Consider the following 14,678-nt stretch of genomic DNA (forward strand, 5'->3'; position numbering starts at 1 on the left):
CCTTTGTCACACCAGATAGTCTTTTCCAATGCTGAGTGATGCAATTTGGGCTAAAAAATGCCACAGCCACTTTTCAGAGACTAATGAACCATGGTAGCCAGTGTTCCTAACTGTGTGGTTTACCTTGATGATGTGCTAGTATACAGTGATGCTTGGAAGGACCACTTGGAACAACTAGCAGCTCTGTTTAGAAAATTACAATCGGCTGATTTAGTGATAAACCTTCCTAAAAGTGAATTTGCAAAAGTGAGGGGAACCTACCTCAGGCATATAGTAGGGAAAGGACAAGTGTTGCCAAGAATAATGGAAGTACAAGCATTGGTGGAGTTCCCCATCCCTAGGACTAAGTAAGAAATCATGAGGTTTTTTGGGGATGTGCCATTTCTACTGCAAGTTTGTACCAAATCTTAGTACTATAGCTGCTCCACTGACAGATTTGCCACAAAAAAAGAAAACCAAGGTAGTGTAGTCAAGGGAGTGCCAAGCATCTTTTGAGGGGCTGAAAGCCATTTTGATTAATTATCCAGGATAGGCTGCTCCAAATTTTAGTAAGCCCTTCAAGGTAGCGATTGATGCTAGTGACCTGGGAGTCGGTGCAGTGCTATTACAAGACAATGAATCAGGCGCAGAAAGGCCAGTGGGATACTTTTCCAAAAAACTAAATCGACACCAAAAAAACTATTCAATAGTGGAAAAAGTAATCCTCGGCTTATTACTAGCTCTGAAGCATTTTGAGGTCTATGTCCGCCACGGCTACAGAGAAACACTGGTATATATTGATCATAACCCCACTTTGTGGAAGAATTCAAAAACCAGAATGCTAGACTATTCTGATGGAGTTTACTATTGCAACCTTATCACAAAGATTATCCACATTGTGGGAAATAATAATGTAACTGCGGATGCTTTGTCTAGCATTTAACTTTGTTTTGAGTTATCTGAGTGCAAAGATGGTACAAAGCAAAACTGTACTAGCAATGGGTAAACAGTGAATGAGAATGAATGTGTAAATGTGTTTTAAAATATTTTTCATCTTCTGTTTTATCCCACTCTTTGCACTGAAATGCGTTTGAAAATGGCATTTCATTCCTCCAAGGATGGAGCTGTTATGAAAGTGCTTTCATTTTTTGTTCAATTTTTTTTTGAGGACTTGGATTGTAAACTGGAAAAGGATTCCATAGATGCTGGACTTTGTGTTTTTTTCAAAGAGGTCTTTTGGACTTGGTTAGTAAACAACCTTTACTGGAACTCACCTGTCTTCAGATAAGTGCCTAGCGGGGGCTTTTTGACCTGGGGAGGATGTTTACAGAGAAGTGAGAAGGGGTCAGGAGGCTTGACTCTCGGGATATTGTTTTTGGTTTCACTTTGGACAGTCCGTTGAGGTGTGGATAGTGTTGTGAAAGGAGTTTAAAACTCAACCTGCCAAGGACAAAACCCTAGCTCAGCCTGTTCCATCTCCTTGAAAAGCCTGCTAGCTTTTCCATCTCTCTGAGAAGCTCTTAGAGTGTAAAAATAGAGAAATTGATGCTGCATTCCTCCTGAAAGGCCTGACAGAAACCCCTGTTGTTGCATTTCTCCTGGAAAGTCTGACAAACTGATCTTCAACGTCGCCTGAAATGAACTATTCTCGGAAGATCCCAGCGACAGCCGTCTATGTGTATTTGGGACCCCAGAATAAAGAGACAACTGACATCTTTCCACGTCTTCTCTTTTTTTTCTTCAAGAATTAGTAAGTATTTGGCCAAAGCAATGTTTTTGTCTTTTTTTGTAACAGAGCTCTAAAGAGAAAATCTCTATTTTTCGGCTAACCGGTATATGTGTGTGTGTGTTTGTGTGAGGGGATATGGTTAAAAGGGAACTTTCAAATTTCAATCTGTGTGTTAATGCTTTACGTTGTCACTGGTTAAGTCTTGTTTTATAATAAACTGATAATTTTGTTTATTAAAGAAACCTGGTTGGTGTATTTTATTCTGGGATAAAGAGTAGAGTATATGATTGACCGCATCGGTAACTGGGTAAACATTTAAATATATGTTGTGACCTGTGGAGAAGTGGAACGAGAAAAGACAGTGCACTCCTCCCAGCTCGGTCCTAATAGTATACCTTGCAATGTCTAGAGACATTGATTGCATTTCATTTTTTGCCCCAGTAACTGAAATTTCTATGCCCAATTTAACATTTTAAACAAATTTTTCAAACCCAAAAAATGAGAAATTTCACAATAAATATATATTGTTTTTATTGTTCACATTATTTAGTGTGGGTTTTTTTAATACTTTCATTAGACTTTTTACTTGTAAGCTTCAGCCTCTCTCAAAACCATGGACTTGGACTTAATATTTTTGAGCACAGAGGTGGCTCAGAGCATTGAAAGCAGGTCCAGCACTCTGAGCATGTGCAGTGTTTCCCAGAAGTCATCAATGATATTTTAGGTAGCCAAATGATACATTGCTTTTGTTTCTCAATCACTAACAAAAGCAATTTGGTTGTTTTCACAAATTATTTGAAAAACTAAAAGAAAACATTTTAAAACTTTATACAGGTATTTTTTATAAAGCGTTTTTGTGTGCGGAAAGAGAGTGAATGAAAGATAGAGCTACAGACAAACAGAAAGACACACTTCCAGGAACCAATCAGAAAATACCAGAGGATCAAACATTTATGGGCTGTGGTAGCAGCAGTACACTAGGATCACACCCACCTGTGCTTTTCAGCACGGACACCACCAGAGTTTTCAGAGTCAGTGGAAAGGTGGCTTATTTGCATTGCCACTTCACTCTGGGCACATTTTTGGGCACCTGATCATCACATGTTGCTGGAAATTCTAGTGCTCCTATTGGGCGGGGGGTGGTGGGTGGTGGAAAGAGAGGGTATCTGAGATTCTTTTTACAGCTACTTATTTATTATTTTTAAATGGTGGCTTTTGATACATGGTGAACAGAAAGATTGAGTCAATCAGTATGCTTTACACCTTTTTGAGAGGAGCACAAAAGTAAAAAGCTGGAGAGAAAATGGCAACAGAAAAACATCGACAGAAATGCCATTATCCTGCTCATATCCTTTGCTGAGCTCACATTCTTATCAAATACAGAAATCGCATAAATTTGGAAATACTGGTTTTGGTTAAAAGCTAACCCTATTATTCTAACAACTTATAAATCGATCAAACTTTGTTATTACTGTTTGTATCAATTATATTACAGCCATCACTCATCTTTTATTTCACAAATTTTATTCACTGAATACTTTATGAAGGGTACTATAGTTATAAAAACAAGAAATGCTGGAAATACTCAGCAGGTCTGGCAGCATCTGTGGAGAGAAAAGCAGAACCGGTTCTGATGAAGGGTCACTGACCTCTACCATTAACTCTGCTTCTCCCTCCACAGATGCTGCCAGACCTGCTGAGTATTTCCAGCATTTCTTGTCTTTATTTCAGATTTCCAGCATCTGCAGTATTTTGCTTTTATCCTATAGTTATAGTTAGCTATCCTCCTGATTCTTCAATCTCATAGGTGCATATGGGCTAAAAGACAACTGTAACAAGATAGTAAATCAAAATAGAATCCTTCCCATCTCAAATGCTAAGTTTTTCAGGTTGTCCATAACATGAATAGAAAGTCAAAAACCATTTTGGATCCAAAATAGCTCAAAGCAAATGAAGCTGTAATCTTATTAACAAAGCTAGTCTCTCTCTATCGGATACCTTACTACAAGCTGATTTAGAAGACCAGCTGATGTACACATGACATCCAGCAGATAAGAAAACAACAGGAAAGCAAATATATTGTCAAATTTGAACATTGAAATTCAGGGTTTCACCTATGCATTTATTACCTGAATTCAATTAGTTACCAAAGAATTTATAAAGAGCAAAGGTTATTAATTCATTATTAAAGTAAGTGACATAGATTTATATTATAGCCCTAACAACAGGGTCAAACAGAAAGTGCTGAAAATACTCAGCAGATCTGGCAGCATGTGGAGAGAGAAGCAGAGTTAATGTTTCAGGTCTGTGACCTTTCATCAGAAAGGGTTCTGAGAAAACATATGAGAGTGAAATCATGTTTAGCAAATTTATTCAAGTTCTTTGAGGGTGTAATACGCAGGGTAGATAAAGAGAAACCAGTCGATGTAGTGTCTTTGGGTTTCCAAAAGGCATTTGATAAGATGCCACATAAAAGATTACTGCATAAGATATGAGCTCATGATGTTGGGGATAATATATTAGCATGGATAGAGAATTGGCTATAATTACATTGGAGGCAGTTCAGAGAAGGTTCACTAGGTTACTACCTAGGATGAAGAGGTTGTCTTATGAGGAAAGGTTGCAACTGAACTCACTGAACTTTAGAAGAATAAGAGATGTTCTTACTGAAACATATAGGATTCTGAGGGGGCTTGACAAGATAGATGTTGAGAGGATGTTTCTCCTCATGGGGGAATCTAGAACTAAGGAGCATAGTTTCAGAATAAGGGGTCACCTATTTAAGATGGAGATGAGGAGGAATTTCTTCAGAGGGTTGTGAATCTTTGGAATTCACTACTCCAGAGAGCTGCAGAGGCTGAGTCATTGAATATATTCAAAGCTGATACAGGCAGGTTCTTGAACTATAGGGGAGTCAAGGGTTATGAGGAACAGGCAGGAAAGTAGAGTTGAGACCATGATCGTATTGAATGGCGGAGCAGGCTGGAGGGGCTGTATGGCCTACTCCTATTTCTTATGTTCTTATGTCAGTTTAAATGCTGCTGTGATCACAAGTCATTAAGGCTATCTAATGTGCTGCTAAAGTACTCGACATAATTAATTATTTTTGAAGTGCAGTGACTGCAAGCAAATGGTATAGTAACAGTATCATGGTTTCTTTACTCATCTTTTTGTGTAATACAAAACAGATGGCACCATTAGAAGAAATTCAATTGCTATGTGTATTAAATAGTTTCCGATTACAAATTAAGGCTGTCTTATGAAAGATAATAAATGATTTAGTGCCATATGTTATTTATAAAAATACTTCATGGCAAACAAACAAAATGCAGTTGATATTGGGTTTTCAGAAAGCTTTTCACAAGGATCCACATTAGCAATTCATGACTAAAATAAAGAGACAAAATCAGAGCTCATGTATTGTAATAGTTAGAAAATTGGCTTTAAAACAAGAAAAAGAATAGCCATATGTGGGTACTCGGGTTTTAACCATGTAATTCCATGCAATTTTTAATTATATTAATAATATATCGATGAATACTATAAGCAAAACTACAAAGTTTGCAGATGATACTAAAATAGAAAGTAGGCAAAAAAAGTGGGGGAGGGGGCAGGTAAGCAAACAACCAGATTCCAAAGCATTTTACTCATTTATGTAACTGTGACAATAGACAGCAGATGCAATTAAATGTGGATAACTGTTAAATAATCATTGTGAGAGAAAGCAACCAAAAGGGGAAAAGAGCAATTTTAAGCCTACCCACTTGGCAGGCAGTAAAATCACCCATGGGACTTACCTGCCGAGGTCCCACTGTCTCCCCGATCTTAACCTGGGTGCCTGAGCAGACAAGATGGACACTCACCAGATATCAATACAGTCCTTCTTTTAAGATGAAGACCGAGCTCCAATGACAACATTGAGGCCCAACTGCTATTATAACCTGTGGCCACTGGTTAAAATTGGTGCTGAAATATGTTTTAAATGGGACAATACTACTGTTTAATGATTAGGAAGGAGATCTAGGAGTTGTACTGGATATATCTATAGAATGGACAGCACAGAAACAAAGTTTGTTGCGGGGGCCAAAGATAATGGCTGTGGTTCTCCCAGTGTTCCATTCAAGGAAATATTGGCTCATCCAGGACTGGATGTCAATCTGACAACACAGAGGCAGTAGAGGGGTTGTGACAGATGGTAGTGAGGCGGAGCTAGGTGTGGTCAGCATACATTGGAATCTGACATCATGTCTTCAGATTATATTGCTGAGGGTTTTTCAAAATTCCTTCATGGGATGTGGGCATCGCTGGCAAGGCCGGCGTTTCCTGCCCTTCCCAACTGAGTGGCTTGCTAGGCCATTTCAGAGGGCAGTTAAGAGTCAACCATATTGCTGTGGGTCTGGAGTCACACGTAGGCCAGACCAGATAAGGGTTACAGATTTCCTTCCCTAAAGGACGCTAGTGAACCAGATGGGTTCTTATGAAAATCATGGCACCATTACTGAGACTAGCTTTCAATTCCAGATTTTTATTAATTAATTGAATTTAAATTCTACCAGCTGCCATGGTGTGATTCGAACCTGTGTCCCCACAGCATTAGCATGGGCCTCTGGATTACTAGTTCAGTGAAATTACCACCACGCCACCATCTCTCGTAGGACATAGATGAGAAATAGGAGGGGGCCAAGGATTACAGTGGTAATGGTGCCAGGGTGGAAAGAGAAGCCATTGCAGGAAATTCTCTGGTGATGAATGGATAGGCGAGAGTGGAACCAGACAAGGACAGCACCACTCAGCTGGTCAATAGAGGAAAAGGGTTGGAAAAGGACGGTGTGGTAAACCGTGTCAAAGGCTGCAGACAGATTGAGATGGACCAAGAGGGATAAGGCATCACAATCACATAAGATGTCATTTATGACTTTGATTAGAGCCGTTTCAGTGCTCTGGCAGGGGCAGAAACTGAATTGGACATTTTCAATCATGGATTTGTGAGTAAGACGGGCATGGATTTGAGAGGCAATACAGGACATTGAAGAATAAAGGAAGGCTGAAACCGGGGTGGCAGGTTGCAAGGATGAAGGGATCAAGAGTGGGTTTTTTAAATGAGGAGTGATGATGGCAGATTTTGCCAGCACCAATTTTTCTGGTTTTAGGCAGCATGCTGTTTGGGAGGGCAATAATTAAATTTGACCTGCCACCACTGAGCTCTGAAAGGGGATGTGCACTTTTCAAAGGTGGTTTAATGGTCAGTGCATTACGAAGACAACGGGCAGCATCGCAAAAGCCAGCGCATGCGATTCTCTTGACACAGTCATGGAGGTGCTCATTGAGCATTTCTTGCAGGAGCAGCTGGTACACAAACAAGGACAGGAAGTGACCCCACTATGCTACAAATTCTAACTCTGAGATAGGACACCACTGTCAACATCATTCGCAGAAACAGAAAATGCAGCATTGAAGATAGTGAGACTGGAGGCCATGCGCAACAGGATATTTGGTCATTTTCGCTTCCTTTCAATAGGAATGCTGGATAATGTCTCCTCTCCTTAAACCAAGGGCACTGAGGCGATCATCATGATCCAGTTGAAACTAACTCAGCATTTTACAAAGATTAAAGAACAAAGATGTTCCTGATCTCTATGGTTCACCAGCCCACTGAACAAAAAGATAGAACCAGCTAAGCCATCAGGAGAGCCTCTGGCTTTTAAATACTACTTTGATATAGTACTTTTAAGCACATCACAAAAATGGCACAGACTCTGGCTCAGGCAAAAAAAGTTAGATACCAAAGTCCCATGTTCATACAAATAGTGCTCTTTTAAGATTGCCACTATAGTATATCTCAAAATAATGTAAGCAGAACTCAGTATTACAGCTAGCTAATGCCATCCCTAACCTATTCATGTCCCCTTTCTTAGCACTATTTATACCACAATGTTCAGAAGTGGATGTATGCAAAGTAGCATGTAAAAGTTAAAATCCAACCCACCTCAGGTGCCATCCAAAAGGGTGTACCCACAGAAGTGTTTCGACGTAATCTAGCATTTGTAAGCTTTGCTGAGACACCTATTGAACGAAAGTGCAAAAATTAATATTTTGATACAAAAATAAACATTATACTGTAGAAATTCAGCAGTGGAGTGGTTAAAATACTCACTTTAATGTTTATTGTTGTTGGTTTGCAATCCCACCATAGGCAGATAGTTAAACCTACCAACCATTTGTGAGAGTTTTAGCAGTGCTTGATAACACTCATGGTAGCAAAATATTTCACCAGGGTAAATAAAAGAGACTGACACAGACTAACATACCACAAAAGCTGAACATTAGGACTGCAGTGATGATGGTTGTCATGGAGAAAAATCAGCCTCACAGGAGCAGGACATGTAGAGGTGAACAGTCTTGTGTGTTTATTACCTTACGTTAGTAAAATGCAGTTAATACTAATTCTCCATGGCATTTTTGTTCTATATTTTCCCGCTCTGAACAATTTACCTTCAGGAGCTCAGCAATTAAATGGAACAGTTATATTTGGTGCCAAGTCCATTTTACCTTCTGCGCAGAGGGACTAGTGTCGCCTTAGGCTATTTAGTCATTTAACAGAGAACTATCATTCCCTTTGAGGTGCAAAAAATATCAAGCACCATGATGTAAAAGAACAAAAACTGCCATAAAATAGCTTGCTGTAATTGTACTGTGAAGGTTACCAATACAATCAAATAAATAGAAGACTTTTGGTGGCATGTGTGAAAGTTATTTTATTTATCATTTTATTTTAAGAACAAATAGTTCTTCCAACATTCTTGAGCAGACAGATTATCTGGTAACAGTTCCTTAGGTACTCCATCTGTTAAATCCAATCCTCTGACACAAAAAAAAACAAAATATATTTTGCCTGTGGCGTCACAGTAAAGTTCATGCTGTCTAAGCAGGCAATAAATTGCAGCCTTTGGCTAAACTGCAAACTTCAGAGAAAATAAATGGGAAATAGACATTACCAAAGTCAACCAGCTTGATTCCTCCTTCTGTTGTCAAGAGAATGTTGTTGCCCTTGACATCACGATGAATAATTCTGTTTTTGTGCAAATGCTGAAGGCCCTGCAAAAAATATTAAAATTTCTGTATAATTCCATTTGAAACAATTATCCTTTATGAAATAACTTAAGTCAATCTTCATATGCATTAACGTAATGCTTAGTAACTGTACTATACTGGTAATATACTCCAGCCACAAGTCCATTATGTCTAATGCTATTGCGTAAAAAGAAAATGCACGTAACAGAGAACAGATACGCTCTGCTGTCACTTAGTTCTTACCAAAAGTGCACCATACAAAATGTATGAGATTAGTGCTTCATCCATGCATTCACCACGCTTGAGTAGATTTGTGATAAGTTCAGTGACAGAACCTCCATTGCACAGCTGTGAAAGAAGAGTCAGAAGCATTTCTATTATTTAGTAAAGTCGTTTCATTTTAAATTTTTATTCTAGCACACTATGGAAAAGTAATATTAAATGGCAAAAATGCTGGAAAAATTACATTGAAAGGTAAAATCAACCTACACAGCAAATTAATTTTATTTTAACTCACTAGGAGAACATTTCAATTTTTTATAAAATACAGCGTAGAACTTTATCTAATCGACTAAAGTGCAACTTTGTTATATATTGTGAAATGCAATGAAATATTTGTTTTGAATAACAGCATATTTAGCTATGCACAGCATTTAAAATTTTGTCCTCACTATGTAACTAAGGTGGCATCATGCGATACGACTGGCACAGCAAAATACAGATCAAATAACTCTCTTACACTTGTTAATACTACAACAGGGTAACATTGCTACATGTCCTACATAACCCAACAGCTCAGATTCACTTAAACTGTATTATTTAAACTGCTACACTGGGGCAGCAAAGCAGTGCAGCTCATTAGAACACCGAAATGAGGTATCACTGAATAGCAAGGCACAGACTTGACTGTCCATGTCACTTGAGTTCCAATCTCATGTGTTGGAGGTATCACATGAAAGCCTAGTACTTACCATGAAGAAATAAAGACAATCATAGGAAGAGCTGTCCCAGATGATGACAATACTAATTGATGTGTGGGAGCAAGAGACTTGTTTCCTATCTCAGTCATCACCAAGAGAGAACGGATAATTAAGGAAAACAGATTATCTACATTGTCAGATCATTCTTCAAATACTAAAAGTCATCCGCACACCACAGAAGCACTGATTGTTCTGCAGCCATCATGTTTTTCATGGGCACATAAAAATAACTTGTATTTATATTGTGCCTTTAACACAGTAAAAGGTGCATCACAGGGCCATTATGAAACAAAATGTGACACTGAGCCACAGAAGATGATAATGGGGCAGATGTTTGATCAAAGAGGTAGGTTTAAGGAGCATCTTAAAGGAGGAAAGAGAGGTAGAGAGGTAGAGAGGCAGAAAGGCGGAGAGGTTTAGAGAGGGAATTCCAGAGCTTAGCACCTTGGCAGCTGAAGACATGGTCACCAATGTGGAACAATTAATAATCGGGGATGTGCAAGAGGCCAGAATTGGAGTAGTACATAGATTTCAGAGGGTTGTAGGACTGGAGGAGGTTGTAGAGATGGGGAGGGTGAAGCCATGGAGAGACTTGAAAACCAGGATGAGAAATTTAAAATTCAGACATTACTTAATTGGGAGCCAATGTAGGTCAGCGAGCATAGGGGTGATGGGTGAATGGGACTTGATGCAAGTTAGGATATGGACAGAGTTTTTTTTTAATTCATTCATGGGATGTGGGCGTCACTGGCCAGGCCAGCATTTATTGCCCATCCCTAATTGCCCTTGAGAAGGTGGTGGTGAGCTGCCTTCTTGAACCACTGCAGTCCATTTGGGGTAGGTATACCCACAGTGCTGTTAGGAAGGGAGTTCCAGGATTTTGACCCAGCGACAGTGAAGGAACGGTGATATAGTTCCAAGTCAGGATGGTGTGTGACTTGGAGGGGAACTTGCAGGTGGTGGTGTTCCCATGTATTTGCTGCCCTTGTCCTTCTAGTTGGTAGAGGTCGTGGGTTTGGAAGGTGCTGTCTAAGGAGCCTTGAAGCATAGCTGCAGTGCATACTGTAGATGGTACACACTGCTGCCACTGTGCATCGGTGGTGGAGGGAGTGAATGTTTGTAGATGGGGTGCCAATCAAGCGGGCTGCTTTGTCCTGGATGGTGTCGAGCTTCTTGAGTGTTGTTGGAGCTGCACCCATCCAGGCAAGTGGAGAGTATTCCATCACACTCCTGGCTTGTGCCTTGTAGATGGTGGACTGGCTTTGGAGAGTCAGGAGGTGAGTTACTCGCCTCAGGATTCCTAGCCTCTGACCTGCTCTTGTAGCCACGGTATTTAAATGGCTACTCCAGTTCAGTTTCTGGTCAATGGTAGCCCCTCGGATGTTGATAGTGGGGGATTCAGCGATGGTAATGCCGTTGAATGTCAAGGGGAGATGGTTAGATTCCCTCTTGTTGGAGATGGTCATTGCCAGGCACTTGTGTGGCGCGAATGTTACTTCGGACAACCAAAAGTTTACAAAGAGTAGAATGTGAGAGGGCAGCTAGGCGTGTATTGAAATAGTCAAGCCTAGAATTAACAATGGCATGGATGAGGAATTTGGCAGCTAGTTGAGCTGAGGCAGGGCAGAGTCAAACAATGTTATAGAGGTGGAAATCAGCAGCCTTCATGATGACACAGATATGTGGTTGGAAGCTCATCTGGGAGTCAAATATGACAGCAAAGTTGCAAACAATCTGGTTCAGCCTTAGACAGTTGCCAGGAAGAGGAATGGAGTTGGTGGCTACAGAACAGAGTTTATGGTGGGACCAAAACAATGGCTTCACTCTTCCCAATACTTCGAGGAAACTTTTGCTCATCCAGTACTGGATATTGGACAAGCAGTCTGATAATTTAGAGACAGTGGAGCGGTCGAGAGAGATGGTGGTGAGATAGAGCTGGGTGTCGTCAGCATACACATGGAAACTGTTTTCAGCTGATGTCGCCGAGGGACAGCATGTAGATGAGAAATAGGAAAGGGATGAGGTATCATGTGATTGTAGACTGACAACACTTCAAATTTCCTACTTCTTACCTAGGGCCTGCATTATTGTGACAATTTGTCTGGACCTAAAACTGATTACAAGTCTCTTAATCTTAAATCCCTGAAAGATGAAAATACAGGTGGATGGAATTGTGTTTATGGAGTGTATATATCATTTGAAGAACAAAGACACTATAAAGTAGACAACCTGACAGAGAAATTTGTTTGCGTAGCGCCGGATACAGATTTATGTCGATTCCCCAGGGGCAGGCAGTACCTACGCAGTATTCTCCATTGATAGAACGCCGCGTGGTCCACACAGGTAGCGGCCCGTGACACACTCTGCCCTGTGGAATTGACATAAGTCTGCATAGAGCCACAAATGAATTTTTCCCCCTCTATCTTCTTCAAGCATCCTCTACAATGAAGAGTGCAGGAGGGCATGCCAGGAGCAGCACCAGACATCCCTCAAAATGAGGTGTCAACCGAGTGAAACAACAAAACAGGAGTACTTGCATGCCAAACAGCAGAAGCAGCATGCGATAGACAGAACTAAGCAATCCCACAGCCAAAGGATCAGATCTAAGCTCTGCAGTCCTGCCACATCCAGCTGTGAATGGCGGTGGACAATTAAACAACTGACAGGAGTAGAAGGCTCCACAAATATCCCCATCCTTAATAAAAGCAAAATACTGCAGATGCTGGAAATCTGAAATAAAAACAAGAAATGCTGGAACCACTCAGCAGGTCTGGCAGCATCTGTGGAAAGAGAAGCAGATTTAACGTTTCGGGTCAGTGACCCTTCTTCGGAACTCGAACTCGAGTTTTGCACGTAAGCAATGTGATGGATAAAATGAGTGTGACTATATTAGTAACAGATTTCCTTTTTGTCTGACATTCAGTCTTGAATAAGTTCTAACCTTTGCCAACTTAACATTGGGAAGATCGAGCTTGTCTACCTTCAAATAACCCATATCACAAAAGTTGGATGGTAGCACAGTACTGAATTGTACTCCATTGCTAATTATAAAAAGTCTTGAGGCAGCAAAAAGTTCTGAAATATCCCTAATAATCCAAGTAGTTAAAACTGAAGATCAAACTTGATAATATCAACCTGTTCTGTAGGACTGATGGCACCTAAATAGCATTTCAGCAATTAGTAGCACCAGGTATTTATGGGGACGGTTTGCTCCTGAACTGCACGCATTATTGGAGAAAACATGATGTGAAGCCTGACATTCATTTACATGAAATTTATATTGCTGCCTCTTCTTCAAGGACAAATATCTCAAGAACCATTGGAGAAATTCAGGTACAGCGCTATTCAGGAGCAATATGTGAACACTCATTTTTCCCTTTGCATTGCATTGATTTTTTATGTGCTATTTGGGAGCAATGCAATGGGAAATCAACTCAAACAGTATTCTGTACATGTTAATGCTTCAATAGTAAAATAATTGCAATGAAGGAGTCATATTATGCAAGTTTTATGAAGCTTTTTTTTTTAAACAGTGCAATTAGAATATATAAGGTTTAATTATGTTATTCTTCCCTAATCATTTCAAGTCATAATTTCTTCAAGTACAGCAATTTCATGAATGATGGACAGAAATTATGGCCCTTTCAATCTTACAGTCATCAGAGCTGTTGCTAGTAGACAGCAAAAAATAGAAAACAAGCATATTCCAATATGCTTGACATGTCCTGCCAACAGATCAGATTTGGACAGATATAGTTACTGACAATTAATATTTACTAATAAACTAACACATTCAATATTAAAAATGCATTTTAAGTTTCTGCAGACATGTTTTCAATTATATCAGTACTTCATATTCAGACGTTTTGATTGCTTTTTGCATAATTTTTTCAAAATATAGTTATGCAATTATAGCTCAATATTTTTATACTTCTTCCACATAAATATCTGTAAAATGAGCAAATCATATTCATTCTATACACATGCACATATTTAGAAAAAATAAAAACAGCCAAAAACAGGATATTCAGGATATTACATTGATAGCACTCAAAGCTGATTCTGTTAAATGTTTCTGACAGCTTCCACTTGTGTCATTTCCAGCAGGAGGGAAACAATTTATTTTATTGACTCAGTATTACTGTTGGTCACGCCAAACCCAGGAGTATCTCTCTCTCTACTGCTAGTTCTCTAGAGAAGTGAGGAAGGAACATCACACTTCACACTATTGCACTTTTTAGTTTTGAATATTTTGATGGCAATATAGTTTTTGGTGCATTCTGTGATCTGCCATAGGAAAGTTGGCCATCAAATAAATATCTGTGATACTGGTAAATTTAAAAGACACTGGTTGGAATTTTATGAGTCCCGCGATTTTCCCGACGGCAAGACTGGAAGTTGGTGTAACTTCTGCTTCCGCCATTTTTCCCATATCCCACGCAATTCTGTATGTAAATTAACAGTGTGGCAACAGGCACAGGAGACATGTGCGATCATGCGGCGGGGACAGCCTTTCATTGGTGGAACCCGCCGTAGTATTAGGGTCTGAAAAGATTAATGTTGAGAGAGTGTAAAGTGTTCCATGATGATGTAAGAGATCACACGTGAGAGAGACTTGAAGATCGATGCAGCGTGGCTTTAGAGGAGTCACACAGACTGATGTAAAGCTGTACATAGTTATAGGATCATAGGAAATAGGAGCAGGAGTAGGCCATTCGGCCCATCAAGCCTGCTCTGCCATTCAAACAGATCAAGGCTGATCATCTACTTCTACGCCATTTTTTCCCACTAACCCCATATCCCTTGATGTTGTTAGTATTCAGATATCTATCGATTTCTGTCTTGAACATGCTCAATGATTGAGCATCCACAGCCCTCTGGGGTAGAGAATTCCACAGATTCACCACGCTCTGAGTAAA

The 14,678-nt window shown here is 39.8% G+C and overlaps 1 protein-coding gene across 6 annotated transcripts in view; it reads right to left on the reverse strand.

Annotated features, from left to right (window-relative positions):
• Positions 1 to 14,678, reverse strand: part of myo3b (myosin IIIB) — a 756,411-nt gene that overhangs the window by 634,089 nt on the left and 107,644 nt on the right. For all 6 annotated transcript variants that reach the window (XM_068035378.1, XM_068035376.1, XM_068035375.1 and 3 more), the window contains exons 4-6: positions 9,023 to 9,127; positions 8,704 to 8,803; positions 7,695 to 7,771 (exon numbers count right to left, since the gene is read on the reverse strand). In XM_068035378.1, the coding sequence (XP_067891479.1) occupies positions 7,695 to 7,771; positions 8,704 to 8,803; positions 9,023 to 9,127 (282 nt within the window). The remainder of the gene's footprint in view (positions 1 to 7,694; positions 7,772 to 8,703; positions 8,804 to 9,022; positions 9,128 to 14,678) is intronic.

This window comes from Heterodontus francisci, chromosome 7, assembly GCF_036365525.1.
Source record: "Heterodontus francisci isolate sHetFra1 chromosome 7, sHetFra1.hap1, whole genome shotgun sequence".
Lineage (NCBI taxonomy): Eukaryota > Metazoa > Chordata > Chondrichthyes > Heterodontiformes > Heterodontidae > Heterodontus > Heterodontus francisci.